The 19,857-nt window shown below is 59.8% G+C and overlaps 1 protein-coding gene across 1 annotated transcript in view; it reads right to left on the bottom strand.

Moving 5' to 3' along the window:
* CERK (ceramide kinase) overlaps positions 1-19,857 on the bottom strand; it is a 38,860-nt gene continuing 19,003 nt past the window's right edge. The window contains exons 4-14 of the mRNA XM_044228681.1: positions 16,295-16,420; positions 15,295-15,358; positions 13,413-13,558; positions 8,400-8,474; positions 7,500-7,652; positions 5,817-5,922; positions 4,997-5,073; positions 4,204-4,409; positions 3,440-3,648; positions 1,504-2,267; positions 1-1,143 (exon numbers count right to left, since the gene is read on the bottom strand). Of these exons, the coding sequence (XP_044084616.1) occupies positions 2,198-2,267; positions 3,440-3,648; positions 4,204-4,409; positions 4,997-5,073; positions 5,817-5,922; positions 7,500-7,652; positions 8,400-8,474; positions 13,413-13,558; positions 15,295-15,358; positions 16,295-16,420 (1,232 nt within the window). The 3' untranslated portion in view covers positions 1-1,143; positions 1,504-2,197. The remainder of the gene's footprint in view (positions 1,144-1,503; positions 2,268-3,439; positions 3,649-4,203; positions 4,410-4,996; positions 5,074-5,816; positions 5,923-7,499; positions 7,653-8,399; positions 8,475-13,412; positions 13,559-15,294; positions 15,359-16,294; positions 16,421-19,857) is intronic.

The raw sequence follows: 19,857 nt of genomic DNA, 5'->3' as shown, positions 1-19,857 counted from the left end.
TCTGCCCAAAGTAACTTTATTTTTGTCTCCTGAAACATACCAGAGCAAATACGCCATTTTCCAATCTTGAAACCAGCAAGATTACAAGAAAGGGAAGCCACCCTCTCAGGCCATACTTGCCCGTTACCCAGGATTGTACCAGAGCAGTCGCCCCTGCCCCCGCCCCCGAGCGGCAGGGACCGCCCACCAGGTGCCCACCTGGTGCGGAGAAGCAGGAAAGGGTCAGAGCGTGATGGCTCATGGTGTTTTCGCACTGATGAGTCACCAAGGAAGTTAAAACACGGACTAACCCTTCTAGATGGCCCTAAGTTTTCACAGACCCACCATCGGTCCAGGTTTTTCTTCACCACCCTGGAGTCCAGTGGTTGTGGGGCCTTCCCGGAGATCTGAGCCTCTCGCCCCTGGGGGAATGTCTGAACAGTCCTTCCGGACTGTGTGCACATCATCAGGAACTCCCGGGGCGTCCCGACCGTCACTCGGGCCCTGAGAACGGCCCCAAGGCCTGCAGTTCCGGACTTGGGCATGCGGCCAGCCGTGCGGGAAGCCGGGGACAGGGCCGGCTCTCAGTGAACAGAAAATGCTCACCGTGGCCCGGACCAGTTTCCTAAAATGGGCAGTGGGTTGTAGGACAGGCCAGAACTGTTTTGGGGAAACCTTATGGAGGAGCGCGTCCCACAGCGTGGTTCTGCGCCCTCCCCCCAGGCCCTGACATGTGGCCGCTGCCCCCACACAGAGCTGCCTGCCTGTCCTTCCCACCAGCAGCGAGCACCGGGGATCAGAAAGAGCCCGCGGGGACTGACTTTCCACACCCAGACGGCGCCCGCCCAGGACCTGCTCAACCGTTGACTTTGTACGATTACGCAGGGACGTGGTCTACTGGAAAGGCCACAGGTAAAGCTCGCTTTGGTGTGACCTGGACGGGACTGAAAGATGGAGTAGGAGATCCCACGTATACTCCAAAACACAAACACCAAAAGGAAACGCGACCAGTATCGGATGTCTGTCGGGCGAACAGGACCAGCTACCCCTCCAAACGGCCAAGCGCCGCCCGGGACAGTCACGTCGGCTCCGTCTCCGCAAACCAGAGTCCAAGCCGCAGCTTCTATTTCAAGTAAAGCTATTTTCGAGGCGTCTTCCACATACCTAATGTGAATACAAAGAAAACAAGGCCAGAGTGCCGACGAGGGACCCTGGGGACCAGGGGTCATACCTCCAGGGAACCCCCACCGCTGGGGCTCTGGTGCATCCGCAAACATTGCGCTGACTATGGGGACACCACTTCCCGCTGACAAGGACGTTTGCATAAATACATGGAATGAAGCGTGAATTAAAGCCCAAGTCTGGAGCATGTGCGGAGACCTGGGGCCTGCGGCCAAGGAGCCATGGGAACGGGGGACCTTGGGACCCACCCTCAACAGGGCGACGCCGCTCGGCCCGAAGTGAACACAGTCCAAAAGCGGATTGCACCCCTTGCGCGCCCCATGAAGCCCTCCCGTTACCCACTGGGTTGCCGTGAAGCGCGGGTCCTCTCAGTTTAAAACCGACACCACGTCCAGAGCTCACGAGCGTTCTCCCCACCGGCCGACGGCCCCAGAGGCACCAGCGCGACGGAGGCAAGGGCTGGGACTTTGCAGATACAGGGTCTCTCTGTCGGTGTCCTTCTTCCTAAGACGGTCCTGCTCCGAGGTCACCGGAGCCGCTCGGGACACACCCGACCCAGTAAGTGCACCCCGAGCCCAGGTTCAGGTGAAGGTAACAGGAAGGCGACCCAGTGTTCCAAAACCCGAGCGCGCGCACGCGAGTCCGTCCGCCGGACAGGGTCGGTGAGCTGCTCGACCCCTCCCGTCCAGATGCCTGGACCTCACATCCACCGTCCCTAAAACGACTGTGACAGAGCCACAGGTGGGCCCCTGAAAACCACCGTCGGCCTAAAATCTAAGAAGTCAGAGCCCCAAACTGACAGGGGCCGTTGGCGGAGGCAAGTTCTGTGAAATGCGGTCCACAGGCTCAGAGCTGAAAAGGCCGGGAACGTTCACGGATTTGCTGACCAAGTAGTTTGTCTAAAATCAAGATCTAACTATCAAAAATAAATTTCTAAATTTAAATGTATAGATCAACGTAATTGGTCTGCAGGAATCTTCTTAAATAACGTTCGCGCTTCCCGAGCACGGCGAGGCGGGCGGGGTGTGAGGGCAGCTCAGCTGTCGGACTCCTTCGCGTCCTCCTCGATTCCCCGCGCAAAGAGGCGAACCAGCTGGCAGTGGACCCTGCAGAGACAAAGGGCCTCGCGTGACCCCCCGTGACCCCTGGCCCTCAGCCCAGCAGCTGGTTGAGGGTGGAGGGACCTGGGGGTCTCCTCATGGCTGGCTCTGGGCCCGGCCCCGCAGGGACAGGCCAGAGGTGCAGAGTGACTTACCCACGCTCTTTAGAGGCCTGTCTTGTAAAGGGCGCGGAGGCCCCAAAGGCCGGGTTCGACACCCGGCACCCCCTCTTCAGCAGCGTGACCACCCCCAGATGGCCGTGTTCCAAGATTTCAGGGCTGCAGGGAGGGCTCCATGCAGGGTGACCCCCCCCCATGTGGGATGTGCAGGACATCCGGTCAGCCTGGATGAAGGAGCGCCACCCCAGCTCCGACCCAGGGGTCCATGAGTGGCCGAGGTGCCCCAGAGACCCCTCCTTCCACGACAAGCATGAGGATGAGCACCAAGGGGCTCGGGGGTCCGCGTGGTCCCCACCAGCAGGGCCACCTTCCCCCTTTACTAATGATGTCACAGCCTCCTCCAAGATGTTCAGTAAGAAAAACTCCGTAATTGGGGCATCTGGGTGGGTCAGATGGTTAAGCGCCTGCCTTCAGCTCAGGTCAGGATCTCCAGGTCCTGGGATCGAGTCCTGCCTCGGGCTCTCAGCTCAGTGGGGAGCCTGCTTCTCCCCGCCCCACCCCTCCCCTGCTCACACTCTCTCCAGCTCTCTCCAAAATGAATAAATCAAATCTCAAGAAAAAAAGACCTAAGTCACTTACTGCTCAAACATGAGCAGTGATACAGACCATACGCTTCCCAAAATAATGCTATTCCTGGTTTTCAAAGTTTCCCGCATTTTAGTAAATCCTTAAGCCAGCATCACAACTAACTCCATGTATTTAACTGGTCAAGTTACAAAAGCCGAGTCCCCGCGCAGACAACTGTCCCGGCGGCTTCGCCTGCGGCCTCGGGGCGACCACCCCAGGGAGGCTGCGAGCCAGACCCCCAGCTCCAGCCACAACCAGGGCCCCCCAGGTCCGCGGGGCTGCTGGACCATTGAGCAAATGAAGGAAGGGGTCCTGCTGTGACGTCCGTGGGGACAGCAGCCTCCTCCCCACAGCAGCCGACGGTGCCTCGGGGGCAGACGGAACGGGGACGCGGGGGACGCGGAGCCTCGGGAGACACGCCCGGGCACGCACCTGACCTCGATGTTGGAACTGCTCAGGACCTCCCCGTCGCAGTTCCAGGAGCTGTTGGACACGGGGCAGCAGCAGGGCGGGGAGTCGCTGCACACGGGCCCGAAGCGCGCCTTCCCCCTCTCCTTGAGGTCGCTGTCCTCGTCCTCCGTGTGCTTCGACAGAAACTGGAATTTCTTCACACGATAAACTTCGACAAAAGCGAAATCAAACTACCGAGAGACACAGAAGGGGGTGGCGTTCTTCGGGCGCCAGGCCGAGGAGGCCGGGCCGGGGAGCCTGGGCCGTGGGCCGCGCGCCGCCGTCAGACGCCCGCCTCCCACCGTGGCCGCAGCGACGGGCACTTTCTAAAGGGTTCGGGCGGGGCGGCTCAGTCAGCCGAGCGGCCGGCTCTCGGCTTCGTCTGGGGTCACGATCTCAGGGTCGTGGGATCGAGCCTCCCGCTGGGCTCTGTGCTGAGTGGGGATCCTGCTGGACAGCCTCGCTCCCTCTCCCTCGGCCCCTCCCCTGCTCCCTCCCTCTCTCAAAAACAAGTAAACCTTAAAAACAAAAACCAAAGAAGAGCATTCTGGTGGTTCCTTAGCTGTAACCTGTAGCACTCCTTGCCTTTTACAAACGCTAGTTTAAAAGCCACATAAGAATACCATTAGAGTAGACCTTAAGCACAATTTAACAAAAAACCACCCCTAGGTCTTAGTAAAATCAGAGACACACCCACAGCCACGGGCCTCCGGATGCTGCGAGACGCGGGGTCTCCCGCCGCTCACCTGGTCGCACTGGTTGGTGTGCCTGACCAGAAACCGCAGGAAGTTGAACCGGGAGCATTTCCGGATAAGGATGAGGTCAGAAGAGCCGTCCCCCAAGTGCGCGGCCGGGGAGAGGCCCCGGGGGGTCCGGGGACAAGCGCAGGACATGTTTGTGGCGTTGATGGCCAGGAACTTCCCGCAGACCACCTTCCACTCCTCCACCTCCTCTGAAGCAGAAAGGGGCGTCGCGGACAGGACGTTAGGGGCGGGCGGGCATCCTGAGACCCTCGCCACAAATTCCCCCCGCGACGGGCCCCCTGGCACCAGCACCAAGAATCCCGTGCCGACCACCGGGCCCAGAGGGTCACCAGCCAAAACACGGAGCAGTTTTGCTGGTCCTCAGGTGGGGACTTCTGGACAATTTCCAACACAGACCGATCGCCGAGCGTGGCCTGCGAGCTATTTTCGCATTTGTACATAGTCGGAAGAAATCAAGAGAAATATGTTGGGACACATGAACCTGCTATGGAACCGAACGTCACGTCCACGGAGTTTGCCGCGGCGCTGCGTCCCTTCCCTTGCAAGTGCCGGGCAAAGCCCAAAGGCGCACAGGTGGGTCGCAGGAGAGCTCTCTGGGCCCCGAGCACAGCATTGTGGGGAACGGGGCTGGCCGGCGGCCGCTGTCTGCTGCCTGCGCCCAGGAGAAAGGGAGGTGCAGAGCGGCACCCATACAGGGACAGACGCGGCACCCTCCAGGACTCGGAAACGCGCGGTCTGCACACGGCGGTGCCAGTGGCTGATTCGGACACGTTACCCGTGTTCTCCAAACCGTACAACGACTTCTTCTGCTCCTCCTCCAGCTGCTGCCTGCTTTGCCGGCACACGAAGCACCTGAAAGACAAGGACGTCACCCCCCTTCCTGGGGCGCAGACACTCGGCGGGGACACGGGACTGCGGGAACTCTCCTGTGACAGCAGGCTCGGTCTCAGAGGCTGAGCTAACATTTCCTTTGCACGCCAGTTTGAATTCTCCAGATTAGACCTTGTGACAGTGACCCGTGTCCTCAAGGCCTGCTCTAGCACGGGTAAGCGTCACACGAGCAGGCGCGTCCTACGAGGCCGGGAAGCTGGCGCCGGAGCCAGGTCTGCGCGGCCCCAGTTAGCGGAGCTCCAGCGGGACCGAGGCCAAGAAAGGTACAAATTCCACGGCCAGTAATACACTGGTTTTCCGTGTTCCCGTCGCTACCGAGCGAGTGGACGACTGGGAACTCCACGGTTCGTGCGGACGGTGTCTGCGGTCCCGGGCCCACTGGACTCCCTGTCCCCCGGGGTACGAGGGTTTACGCCCCTGATGAGCTCAGCACTCAGCTTGGCGACGCGACGGCGGAAGGAGCTTCTGCCTCTAACTGTTCTGATCTATGGTCTCGAGTCCCTCACGTCAAGGAAGGCAGAAGCATGGGGACGCGGGACCCCAGAGGCCCTGCGCCGAGCTCCGTCCCTGGGCACGTGACGCCACCCTCCCCCGTCGACACGAGACGATGCCCCACGCCCACAACAGGGCAACAGCCCCACACAGCCCCAAACGCCACGTGTGCAGAAACGCACGGAAGGGGGTGCTCGGAAGGGGGCGCTCACCCCGCCCGGCAGGGCTTCCTGTCCCGTGGAGACCCCACCGTGTGTCGCGCCGGCAGAAAAGACACCGTCCCTTCGTAGCAGTGATGGGACAGGAAGGTCTTCAAACCTGAGAACAGAGCATGAAGGAGTCCGTCCAGCATCATCGCCCGGCCACGCCGCCCCACGCCACCAGCGCCTCCTGGGAGCCGGGTGACGGGATCAGGGAGGACGCCTGGTCCCCAGGGCTGCCCCTGACAGTGGCCCCTCCTGGCCCACCTGCAGGTCGCTGGCGTCTGCTGAAGCCCCCGACGTCTGCGCGGCCTGAACGAGACGCTTCCAAGGGCGGAGCCCCCAGATCCCGTCTGCTCCTCTCGGGCTGTTGGCCCACACCCTGGCATCCCCCAGCCTCGGCCCCCCAGGGTCACCCAGCACAGCTCTGGCATCTGGGAAGAGCTCTGACGAAGGTCACAGCAGCACTGGGCCCAGAGGACGGTGGCCGGCCCCGGGGCTGACTGCGGGAGCCATCCGCTCTCAGCAGGCCTGGCCGGCCTCGAGCTGACCCCTAAGAGCGAGGCAGGAACCCAGCCAGCTGGTGCAGGGGTCCCACAGGACACGGGCATGGGGCTCGGGTCACAGTGGGGACCATGCCATGTCCTGGGAGTGGAACAGTGACACCATGCCCTGCATCACATGGCAGAGGCCACGGTCACATCCCGCGTGATGGGCACAGCACTGAGCGCCCCCGCCCCGGGCCCCCGCCCACTCTGCCAGCACCTAGCATGTGGCTGGGCCCCGGGATACACTCAGTAACCACGTGTCCTGTGCAGAAGCCACTTCTAGTGGCCGCCAGTCCACCTTCCTCCGGCTGCCCATCCCCCTGCTTCTCCCCCTGACACCCCCCCACCCGGCTCCTTGCTAATGTGAAGGATGCACAGCCGGAACCCTGCAGGGCAGCCTCTCCCCGGACGGCAGTGACCCGTCTCTGCCTCTCCTCAGACCGCGTGCACGTCCCACAGGCCCGAAGACGTCAGCCTTCCCCCTGCCTCAGAACCACCTCGGGGCATTGCGGCGTGTCGGGCTCCAGGTCGGGGAGGAGACATGTCCCCGCGGAGGGGCAACTGTGGGTCGGGACGAGGCCCCACGTGCTCAGGACACACGGCCAGCTCGGCGGCCGGGAGTCAGGGCCCGTCGCTGCTTTCCCAGACTCGGGTTTATCAGACAGTTCTTCAGGGCCCCTACACTTGACCTTCCGCTCTACTTTTAACTTCGCTCAGTCTCAGCGATGCCTCATGCCCGGCAAGTTACTGTCCCTTTCTCTCCCAAGACAACGGCTCAGAGGTTAACACCTGCGATGCTTCGACTGGACCTAATAGAGATTCGCCCAAAAGTGAACTGGGAAGGGCCGTGACTAGACAAATGATACTGATCAAACCGGCCCCGGGGCCCATGTGGGCGGCAGGTGTGGCCACCGGACTGTGCACGTCAGACCCCGTCCCGGGGGCAACACCCCTGACGGGAGCAGACCAGCCTGTGCTGCATGGTCTGCAGCGGATTTCCAGTTCCCGCCAGTTCCAGCTCTGGGGCCGAGGGTGGGGGTTCTCGGGGTGCAGGCCCTGCCCTGCGGGCGTCCCGAACCCGTCAGACCAGCGCCTGAGGCTGCAGGCCCTGGAGACCGGCGCGGCGCCAGAGGTCAGACGGCCTCACCTGAGAAGTCGTATCTGACGAGACCCATCCACCGCTTCTTCTCGCTGTCCTTGATGATGTCCCCGTAGAAGCCGTAGCCCAGGAGGGACACGGAGTACCGCAGCAGCGCGCCATTGTGATGCACGGAGGACACGTCCATGGACAGCGAGTCCCCTGCGGAGGGAAGCGGTCCCCACTCTGGCGCCACACCCCTCCAGCCCCGGACGGGGCCTGGCGAGCGCGTGCCGAGGCGGACGACCAGCACGCGGGGAGACGGGGTGCACCCCGGGGGGACTGGGCGCCCGCGCGTTACTCTAACCACATAATTTAATGGACATTTCCAAAACAGGTTTGGAAAGACGTCCTGTCGGGCCCCGGGGAGCGCGTTCCGGCTGCGAAAGGGGGGAGTTGCCCGCGACTGAAATGGACGATTGTCCACGTGCCACTGGCCAGCAGCACTTGCGTGGCTTCGGGTCTCACGGGAGATGCGCCGTGGTCGGGGAGAGAGCCACGTGCTGCGGGGCCGGCGACCAGTAGCACAGACGGCCCCTGCCCCGGGGCCGAGCACACAGGTGCCTGGGATACGCCACGTGGAAAGGGCGTCGCAGGCGTGTGGATTCGGGCTGGGCAAGCCTGTCCCGACGGGGCAGGGGCCGCGTCCCAGACACAGCAACAGAGAGCAGGACGTTGGGCAAACCTGGGGCATGCTGGGGCCAGGGGTCAGCCTGGGCGCACACGGGGACACGGAGGCAGCGGCCAGGTCACAGGGTGCCTGCGACTGCGGGACAGGGACGCCGGAGGGATCCGAGCCGGGAACCACAGCCCACACGGAGCCCCGTAGGCGGGAGGCCCGGGGAAGCCCACAAGCCAGCCCTGGCCCGGAGCCTCCCCCACAGTCAGTGCCCGCGGGGAGGGACCTACCCACGATGATGTGCAGGGCGGACGTTTCCACATCGTTGGTGCCCACCGTCGAAAAACACACACAGTCTGTCGACCCTAAAGAAGGAAAAAGAAAAGGACGGTCTTCGATGGCGTCGTAATGATTTAAAACTGCAGCAGGTTTCCACGGGGCGGTCGCGCTTCCTTCTGGCCTTGGATGAAGAAAGGACACGAGGACTAAACAATCCTTGTGCCAAGGGAGGCCTGGCCGTCTTGAGAGGAACTCGTCAGACGTGCTGAGACGCCCACACGACCCAGCTTTCTCCTCACGGAGCTCTCGGGACTGCTCCTCGGCCCGCCTGGGGGAGCGGAGCGCCGGACACGGGGGCGGGGGGGCGGGGGTGTCGCTCCACACTGTGCACGGTGTGTACGTCCCCCCTGCACGCGCCAGCGGCCCCAGGACCACGGGCACCTGTGCAGAGCCATCAGCAGCGAGAACGTGGAGGCAGAATGAGGGCAACCCGCGAGGTCCCCGCAGAGGCCCGTGGGAGCCCATGTCCCGACGACAGCGCCCCCCGGTTCCACAGAGCGCCCTGGGGCCCGTCGCCGGTCAAAGACGCACGGCAGCCGCCACCTGACAGACGGGAGGGGACCCCCCGGAACTCGGCGAGCACAGGCCTCCACTGACATGCTCGACCGTAAGCTGGGGGAGACCTCAGGGCACCCAGCGAGGGCCAGGACTGCCAGGCGTGGTGATGGCGCTGCGACCCTCCACACCTCTGTCCTCCTTCCAGCCGGGGCCCCGTCCGGGTCACTGCTCTCGGCCTGAGAGGGCAGAGCGTCCCGTGGGCTCTTATTTCTCAGACTGCCGAACCCCACTGCCCCGAGACGCAGACCCAGCAGGTCGGGGACGGGGCTGAGCGAGCTGAACTGCCTGAAAAAGCCTAGTGTGGATTTTCCGGAGCAAAGTGCGCGTCAGGATCTGGAACCGCACAGTCTGGCCGCGGACCAGGACCCGGCAGGGAGTGACCGGGGTTAGCCGGCACAGCCGCCCGGACACCGGCGGGTCCAGACGCTCCGTCCTCCGCCCCCAAGGATCGACGCATCTCCCGTCGTCAGTCATGTCCCCCGAAACCGGAAAACAGACGCGCTGGACTGCCAGCCCGTGTCACGTCTTCGACTAACAGACCCTGGTCCCATCCGCCGCCCGAGGGGAGGCTCGACATCGTCTGAGCGACTTCGCGCTCCTGATGGCTGTAAGTTATGGAAACACGCACGTACGCCTTTAACACCTGCGTTTCTCTTGCTCTGTTCATCTTAACCTGAGGATGTCAGCAGTCTCACATTCCAAAAGTGAGCCAAAAAGTAAAAAATTTTAAATAAGCATTTAAGACCACAGGAGTTAAGTCTTAAAATATTAAAAATGAACAGCAAACCCGTGCGGTTTCCGAGTCTCCCACAGGCTCCTCTTTAGAACAAAGCGGACCCGGAAAACCAGCATGAACACTCCTAAGAAAACACCCTTGAAAGGGTTATTTTAATTACTCTCAGCTGTGCCTCAAGGTAGTTCTTCGCATCCCCAGAACCTTCCGGAACGTCTGCGGACCTCTTCTCCCACAGCACAGCCAGGGCTTTGTTTGCATTCCGGGCAAGCCGTCCGTCGCCACACATGCCGCGCAGCTGCCCAGACTCGCCTGCATTCGCAAATGCGGGACCTTCCGCCCCGGCAGGACCCCGCAGGACCCCGAAGGGACGGCAGGCAAGAGCAGAGCGGTGAGCATCTGGTCCCCGTCCCGCACCGCGGCCGAAATACCCGGGGCCTCGCTGGGCCGGACACCCCCACCAGGGCAGCAGAGTCTCGTGACGGATCCTCTCGGGCTCATATGTGCGCGCGCTGGGACCCTGCAGAGCCACAGCCAAGCGGGCTGGGCTTGTGACTGACCTCCGGGACGGTGTCTCGCTCCTCCGAAGCTGCTGGACGCGTCTCATCTAAGGAGGTGTGGCCGGCACAGGCCGAGGCGTCCAGGCCCAGCCTGGCTGGGGTGGGGCCCCACGGACTTGCACTCCAGGATTTCCCAGGGCCCTGTCCCTGGATAGGACACGTGTTCTCTGTCACCCAGTCCCCTGGCAATGAATACGACAGGTGACCTGACCTGACAGGTTTCAGGGATGGTTTTGCTAACGAGTCGGATTGTTAAAGGAGGTCGTCCCTCGACTGGCCGGCACTCCAGACCCTTCTCTCCAGACCCTTCCCGGCCCGGCCTCTGCCCCTCCCCTCTCTGCCCTGCCTCTGGCTCCCTGCTTATGCCTCCGGGCCAGAGCCAGACTCCCTCCTGCCCAAGGACCACTGCGGCCCAAAGGCAGGACCATCCTCACCACACTCCGGGACCTGGACCAGCGTCACCCCAAGAGGCCTCCCAGAGCACCCCGTCTGCAACAGTGTGTCCCCGACTCGGCTCTCTGTGTCCTGGACCCACGGTGCACCTCCCCACACCCCGGGGGCACCGCCTTGCTCGCTCCTGGGCCCACAGCAGCGGCCGGCCCACAGAGGGGCTGGGAAAGCCATGTGGCAAGGGTGCGTGATCGCGGATGGACGGACGGACGGACACATGACCTGCCCAAGCTCCAGAGAGCCTCCAGCTAGCGTGTGGCCCCCGACAGTCTGAAGAGGCCAGCCTGGCGCAGCTGGGGGGGCCCGAGTACCCGCAGGCAAGTCCCCTGAACCCCATTCCTTCCTTTTAACGTCCAGTGTGCTTTCAACAGCTCATCCCTCGGATGTGACCTAACTCCCCGGGCATTTCCTCAGACATCTGCGTGGCCCAGGCTTCGACCAAGAGGAAGCCCTGGCTGGAAACCAAGGTCTGGCCCCAACCGGGCATTGGGACGGGGTTCAAGGACCAAGTCTGCAGAGGCGTGGAGGCTCGGGTGTGCCGACCAGAAATGAGGACAGAGGGGCCCAGGGAGAGGCCCCCCTCCTCCTGCGGACCGGCTCCTTCCTCTAGATCCTCAAGTGGAAGGAGACTCGAACTGGGAAGGCATCAGCAGGTCCAGACTCCCGGCAGCTGGAGCAGTGATGGGTCTCCAGGGCGCTGTGTCGGGCCGTCCCAGCCGCCCCGGGGCTGCCACACACCAGCCAGACCCCCGCGGCCCGCTCCTCCCAATGCCAGGCACCCCCTTCCGAGCGCTGGCCTCGGTGTCCCCTAGCAGCCCGTCCCTGGTCTCCATCAGAACTCGTGCCCCCACCCCAACGCCTCGTCTTTGTGCCCCCCGGGGCGCCAACACTGACATCATGGGGTCACCCTTATTCTCCACCCAATGCCGGCTGGCCCCGTGGCAGAGCTGCACCCGAGTCCTAGCCAACCACATGGCCACCGGCCCCAGCACCGGCGTCCTCCCCGGAACGGAGCGCACGGGGTGGCCTTCAAGCCCATTCGGATGACACTGCCCGCGGCCTCTGCGTCTCACCGTGTGGCCTTCAGGAGCTGAGCCTCAAGCTGGGCCCTTGTCCAGGCCCCTCGATGACCCCACTCCTGGCACCCCTACCAGGCGGGTCCCCTTTCCTGGGCGCACAGCTCTGCCCCAGCTGAGCCTTGGCACACCCGCGTCCCCACACGGCCAGCCCCTCACTTGTCACCTCTCGGAAAGGGCCCTGGGCGCCCCAGCAAGAGAAGCCCCTCCTGGCCACTGTCCGCAGTGTGCCCGCTCTGGTTTCCCGGTGTGCTGGGTCCCCGAGTGGGCAGAGGCCACGCCCATCCCATCTCCCACGGATCCCCAAGGCCCAGAATGCCCACAGCAGAGCGCGTCTGTCCCCACGACACTCCTGGGCGGCTCCTGAACGTGAACAGCGCAGGCTTGTACGTGGTCATGCTACTGCAGGCCGATGGCTGTAAAAGCCGTCACGAGAAAACAGTTTAGCAGAGAGAAATAAAATTCACGTCACCCAGAACAGACCCCATGCAGCCGAAGAGCGAAGCCTAACGGGGAGAGGTCGGGAGCGGCGATCAACCAAGAACAAACACGTCTGCTGCAGGAACAACGTTCGTCCGGCTTTTCCTGACCGTGGGGCAGGGCAGAGAGGGTCCCTCGGGGGGACCTTGGGCCGCTCCTCTTGGTCCAAGACGTGGGACCAGAACAGCAGATCCTTCACAGCTGTCGCGAAGGGTGGCAGGGACGTGCCACGTGGGATTCCTGCCCGGACGCAGCCCCCATCACTGTCACCTGGGGGCAGACCCCCGCACCGGACAGGGGCGCCTCCTCCCTGCAGACAATGTTCGCGAAGCCTCGAGCCAATTTATGCAACTCAACGTGGTGGTTTTCAAAGAAGTGAGTACTTCCTACAGTCACCAAACACGCTGAGCCAGGGGCGCCCGAGGGGCTCAGTCTGTGGGGCGTTTGACTCCTGGCTTCCGCTCAGGTCATGGACTCAGGGTCATGGGATCGCGGCCCGTGTTGGGATCCACTCTTGGTGGGGAGTCTGCCTGAGGTCCTCTCTCTGCTCCCCCTCTGCCCCATCTCCCCCCACCCCTCAGATAAATAAATAAATCTGAAAAAAATAAACAAAACTCACACTGAGCCAGACCTCTTCAGGACATAGCCCAGGGGCCCATGAGGTGAACAGGCCCGGCACCCCATCCCTCCCCGTCTTACACAGAAACTCAAGCCCCCCCTCGGTGTGAGCCCCCCCAGTCCCCACTACCCGCCAGACTGGGCTGCAAGCCACTGCCAGAAAACCACCGGTTTTCTCCCCGATTGTGCTCTGGGGTCCCCGTGTTCCCCAGGTGCCCCCCCCCGACTGGTCAGTCCTTTGAGAGCAGACTGCACCCCAGCCACCGGCTTCAGTGCCCGTGGGAAGCAGTGCCCAGGGAAGGAAGACAAGATTCCCTCAAACGCAAAACAGGGTCCTGTACTCGGTCCGAAACTGCTTCTCGACAAACTCTGCCCCCGAGTGCCGAGTGGCCGTGAGATCACCCTTTCGGGAGCAGAATGACCTTGAAGGAAAACCAGCTTGATGCTCCCCGGGAAGTGGGGGAGGGAGGGGGGAGGCAGAGCCCCTACCCGCCGGGATGATGCCGATTCTGAGTGGGCTGGGCACCAGCGCTGCCCTGGGCTGGTTCTGGTCCACGCCGGCGTCCCGCTGCGTCCTGCCGATCAGGCCGTGCAAGACCTCGCTGAACATGCCATCTCCACCGACGCAGACGATTCTGCAGGGGACACCGGCTGTTAGGGTCCCTTCTGCTGTCCCCACAAGGTCGCACCCTCCCCCCGAGCCCCGCATCCAGCTCATGGCAGAGAATGCCCTGCCCCTCCGCCCACAAGCAGGGGGTTCCCCTTCAGGCCAGACTGCCAGGAAGTAAGCACAGGGCGCCTGGGTGGCTCAGTGGGTTAAAGCCTCTGCATTCACTTCAGGTCATGATCTCAGGGATCTAGGATCGAGCCCTGCATCAGGCTCTCTGCTCAGCAGGGAGCCTGCCCCCCGCACAGCTTCCCTCTCTGCCTACTTGTGATCTTTGTCAAATAAATAAAATCTTTTAAAAAAAGAAAAGAAATAAGCAGACAAAGGCAGAACAGACGTCTCCCTCCACGGAGCTCCACTGCCAGACCAGCCCGCCAGCAGCCCTTAACCTCCACGCGGCCTGGGCTCCAGGGGCCACCCGGTCCCGCTCTCCACGCTGGCCGCACCACCGTCTCCAACACCGACTCCAGCTCCCCACCTCTAACAAGTGCCTACGTGTCTTCTGTGGGAGTCCGTCACCCGGACCAGTCATGTCTCCCGCAGACGTCCTAGAGACCGTCCCTCGGACCATATCCTCTGCCGCCCTCCAGCCGGCTGTGCCCGCAGCGCATAACCTCCTTCAGCCATCCCGGGGCCAATCCCGGCGCATCAGTCCTCACCGCACGGCTTTAAGGTCTTTCCAGAACGCCTGACCCTCAGCAGCAGCCTGTGAGCGGCCCTGGGTCCTCACCCCTGCGGAGGCGGCCCTGGGTCCTCACCCCTGCGGAGGCGGCCCTGGGTCCTCACCCCTTCGGAGGCGGCCATCCTCCCCCAGGTCTCGAGTGCTCCGCCGAGCCCCTGCCATGTGCTAGGCCTGTGCCAGGGGCTAGGGGACAGCTGCGCACAGGGCCCAGGACGCTGGCCCTCTGGGGCTGACGCGCCAGCAGAGACAGACACCGCATGGACACGGACTCCCATGTACGGGAAGAGCGCAGCAGCTCCCCGCCCCGCCCCGTGTGACACAGCTGGGCACGCACAGCCAGGGCCGACCCAAGAAGAGACATCAGACACCCAAACCCACGGGCGCAATGGAACGGTTGTCTGTGTCTCAAAACCTCAGGCTCACCAAGAAAGCCCGAGACAAGCGCTCTCCCGCGGTGAGGGACAGTGGGACGGTGCGGGACAGTGGGACGGTGCGGGACAGTGGGACGGTGCGGGACAGTGGGACGGTGAGGGACACGGGACGGTGCGGGACAGTGGGACGGTGCGGGACAGTGAGACGGTGTGGGACAGTGGGACAGTGTGGGACAGTGGGACGGTGAGGGACAAGGGACGGTGAGGGACAGTGGGACGGGGCCGGGACCCCAGTGGGGCCAGCAAACAGTAAGAGCCTCCGACCTGTGGTCTCCCGGGTTGTCATGGTATTTGTCCTGTACAGTAGCCCTGTTTTTAGGACCTCCGCCCTCCAACATTTAGGAACTAAAGGGGAATGTCTGGAACAGACCAATGACTCCGGGAAGACTCGTCTGCGCAGGAGGCAGGAGACGGACGGGCAAGGACAAGAGCCAGTGGCGGCTCCACGTCGCACGACGGAGCTTCTCTGCTCTTTCTGATGTTCTCCCACGACAATCAGGAGCAAGACGAAGGACAAGGAGGGAACCACACTGAGATGGGTACGGCCCGGTCAGCGCTACGTGGGCGTCAGGACGGACGAGCAGTACCCACCCGTCGTATCTGTCCGTGTTGGTCTCATATAGCATCTCCTTGGCCTGGTTCGCATGTTCAGTAACTGTGAGGAAAAGTGACATTATGCTGTATTATTACATGACATGATATGCATATTTTTATATTATATTATAAGCATATTATTTTAAAGTTTTTCCTTATTGCCCCAGTTATGCTGAAACTTTAATTAAATTTAAATAAAATAAAACTTGAAGAAAATTTTAGAATATCTGAAGATGTAAGAAAAAGGAAAACACGCGTCCGCAGACCGTGTACTCCAAGCAAACAAAACACAACAGAAACGCTACTCTGCGTGGAGTTTTGTACCCCAGACTTCCCGACATTCCTCCCAGACACTCTTTTCAGTGAAAAGTTCTCTGGAAAGACCACGTTAAAGGTCCACGTGCTGTCCCTTCAGATTCACAGGGACATGACCGCAGCCCCGTGATTCCTGCCGGCGGGCATCATGCTGGTTCTACGATGTGGCCGCGCGCCTCTGTGCCTGTCGCTCGGACACCCGACTGTCGTCCTGGGCAAGCGCGAGAAAGCTGGGGTACCGGCAACCCCCCCTCAGGAAGTGTGCACAAGCCTCAGAGCGCGGGGTCCCGGGGAGAACAGCGTCTCTGCGCCCCCGCCCTGCGCGAGAACTTGCACTAAAAATCGGGGCCACGAGCACGGCGTCACATTACATTTCTTCAAGTGTCACTTTGAAATTCTTCCTAAGTCTTACTAACTGCTTTTCTCTCTCCTTGCAAGAACTTTCTGTCCCTGATCTTGACCCTTTCGTCCTCTTAGCGTTTCTCTCGAGTGTTTCTTATGCGACGACTTGGTTAGAAAAGTATCCATTCTTTATATCGTGGTGTTCTCATTCTGGTATGTGAAACAACGCATTTTACTTTGTTTAAAATAAACTTGTAAGACAAAAGCTCTAGTGACAAGGTTGGACACTTGAGTCATTCTCAGATTTACTCATATATGTTTAACAGAACTGATACTTTACCGATTATTTCGGTGGTGATGGAGGCTAAGGTAAACAGTGGCGCCACTTTCCGCTCATAGATCCGCTTGCCTTGTCCCTTCCCTCCGAACGGATTAATGAACACCAGCAAATGCTTTGGTCTCGATGCTACAAAACAACGACATGTAAATCCCAGTGGACGCAGCAAGTGTCAACCAGAAAGACTGCGTCGCTGAAGGAAATCTAGCGACTGTAGCTTGGGAACCCTGCTTAGTACTGCCTGGTAAAAAGCATTTAACTTCAGGTTAAAGAACGGTGCTGAAGAGTTTCCTAATCTACGGGCAGGGGGGAGTGGGGCTCTATCAGATGGCCAAGAGCTCCGTGGATCTGCGAATCCCCAAGAATCCAGAACTCTCGGGACGCCTGGGTGGCGCAGTTGGTTAAACGACTGCCTCCGGCTCAGGGCGTGATCCTGGAGTCCCGGGATCGAGTCCCACATCAGGCTCCCAGCTCCATGGGGAGTCTGCTTCTCCCTCTGACCTTCTCCTCGCTCATGCTCTCTCTCACTGTCTCTCTCTCTCAAATAAATAAAATAAAATCTTAAAAATTAAAAAATAAATAAATAAATAAATAAAAATTAAAAAAAAGAATCCAGAACTCTGACCGAGACACTGTCTCCTGATGACGGGTCTTATAAAATGTGACTTCTGGAAGGTGAGTCTGCAGAGAGCAAGAAGAAACCCGTGCAGACGGGACCATGGGAAGAGACAGACTGTGAGACATCCAGACAGCCTCTCAGCCCCGTCCAGAGAGCATCTCCACCTGGCTCACACCGACATTTGTGTTGGGGTCAGTTCAGATAGATTCTGACCCTCAGAAACTAACTTCACTGGCAATCAGTAAAAGTAGCAAGAAAGTATATCCTCCCCCACCCCGAAAACTGAGAACCTGAGTCTGCACAAAATCCTGCACACAGAAGTTCACCTCAGCCCCTGAGTGGAAACACCCCACGTGTCCATCCGCTGGGGGCTGACACCCCAGCTGCAGTCCAGCTGCACATGAATGCGACTCGGCAGTCAAAAAGGTCAGACTACTGGTATCCTGCCGACGCGGATCCTGTCAATGCCGTCACTGGACGGTCTACAGCCCGTCCATGAAGGGGCCCCTGTGATGGGACTCCGTCCACGGGGTGGCTGTCTCTGCTCCGAAAGGAAGGACCACAAGAGAACTCTGGGGCGATCTACGTCTCACGGGGCTTTGGGGGACACAGCCACGTGCATGCGTGTTCCAGCCGCAGTGGTCTCAGCTCAGCGCCTGTCCCCTCCACCGTGTGGGATTTCTAGCTCAGAACTGCAGGCAAAGGCTGGTCTCTAATCCACGAGGTGCCTGCTGCCGTGTGTAAAGCAGCCCCACCTGTCCCCTCCTCTGAGACTCAGCAGAGACTACGATTCACTAACGGACAGATGTACAGGCGCTGGCAAAGAAAGACCGCAAACTGCCAAGCCCTGCGGTCTCTACGCAGTGGGCGTGTGCCTGTTCATGATACAAGTCTTACACGTCTTCTGGATGGTTGAAAACCACAATAAAGTACTGGGGGAGATGTACGGTAGAGGAAATCACCTGAGCCGAAAGTTGCTTCTTTAAAAAGACTCATAAAAATGGGACGCCCAGGTGGCTCAGTCAGTGAAGCATCTGCCTTCGGCTCAGGTCATGATCCCAGGGTCCTGGGATCAAGTCCCGCATCAGGGTCTTTGCTCAGCGGGGAGCCTGCTTCCTCCTCTCTCTCTCTCTCTCTGACAAATAAATGAATAAAATCTTTAAAAAATAAAAACAAGGGACGCCTGGGTGGCTCAGTTGGTTGGACGACTGCCTTCAGCTCAGGTCATGATCCCGGAGTGCCGGGATCGAGTCCCGCATCAGGCTCCCAGCTCCACGGGGAGTCTGCTTCTCCCTCTAACTTTCTCCTTGCTCACGCTCTCTCTCACTGTCTCTCTCTCAAATAAATAAATAAAATCTTTAAAAAAAAAAAAACACAAAAATATTCATAAAATTGACAATTCCCTAATAAAGTTGCTACAGAGCAAGGGAGAAGCAACAAATTAGTAATTACCAGGAATGAGAAAGGGGACATTACCCCAGAGTCTGCACACATTACTAGGGAAGTGAAAGGATTTCTTAATAATAAATTTATAAACTTGAATAAATGGACAATTTTCTCAAAAAATATAATTTATCAAAGCTGGCAAAAGAAATCGAAAATCTGAATAGTCTGATATTTAATAAGGAAACCGAAGTCATTAACGAAAACCTCACGAAGAAAACCCAGGCCCAGATGGTTTCACCAGGGAATGCGTCCAAGGACTTGAGGAAAGCCACAGCCCCACGACACGGGAGCGTCTCTGCAGAAGAGCAGGAAGGGGCGCCGCTCCACGACCTGCACGGGGCCACCAGCGCCCGGGAGCAAACCCAGCCCAGAGCTGCATGCGTGGCTCTACTTCTCCCCAAGCCAAGGTGCAGAAATCCTGAAGAAAGTCAACAAGTCAACTCCAGAAACCTGTAAGAAGAGTGATCAGGCATGCCAAGCGGATTTCCTGGGAAGACAGAGGTTTTACCCACGAGAAAGCAATAATTCACATCTTAACTCCAGAAGAAGATGATCACACAAGCACCTCGGGGGATGCGGAAAAAGCATTTATCAGATTCGATGATCAGCCGTGGTTTAAGAGAAAACAAAGTCTAGAAAGCCAAGAATAAGAAATGAACTTCCTTAAGATATTTTTTCCTGATTTTAAAACTTGTATTTATTTATACTTTTTTTTTAAAGATTTTATTTATTTATTTGACAGGGAGAGATCACAAGCAGGCAGAGAGACAGGCAGAGAGAGAGAGAAGGAGGCAGGCTCCCGTCTGAGCAGAGAGCCCGATGTGGGGCTCGATCCCAGGACCCTGAGATCATGACCTGAGCCGAAGGCCGCGGCTTAACCCACTGAGCCACCAGGCGCCCCTTATTTCTACTTTTTAAGGAATCTCTATCCACCTGGTGTGGGGCTTGAACTCACAATGCCGAGATCAAGAGTCACTTGCTCTGCCAACTCAGCCAGCCAGGTGATCCCTTCATATGTTTGTTGTTTTTTTTAATCTATCAAAACCCCAAGAAACATCATTCTTGACAGTGAAGTGCTGGAAACTGCCCCCGCGAGCAGGGCAGTGACACCCGTCCCCGCTGGGACCCGCCACAGGGCGGACGTGTTAGAGAGAGAAAGAAAGGCGCGAGAACTAAGATGAATGAAACAGAACTGCCCCCACTCACGGGACACGATTCTGCCTCAGGAAAATCCAAAAGAATCATCAGTCCAGTGAGATTCATAAGTGAATTTCGCCGAGTCACTGGACGCAAGTGAAACTCGCTCCAAGTTCGACAGCGAAGCAAGAAGTGAAGACCCGCGTTGAGGCGTCGCCGTGCACGGGGTGGGGCCGTCCCCCCGGCCGCAGCGGGGGTCAAGCTCAGACCCGTACCTACAGGAGCCGTCGCCACTCACCACGAACCCCAGACGGACACCAAAGGTCTGAATGTGGACGCTAAAACACCACTCCGAGGGGAAAAT

The sequence above is a fragment of the Neovison vison genome, chromosome 12, assembly GCF_020171115.1.
Source record: "Neovison vison isolate M4711 chromosome 12, ASM_NN_V1, whole genome shotgun sequence".
Taxonomy (NCBI): Eukaryota; Metazoa; Chordata; class Mammalia; order Carnivora; family Mustelidae; genus Neogale; species Neogale vison.
This window is presented reverse-complemented; position numbering and strand designations above follow the sequence as displayed.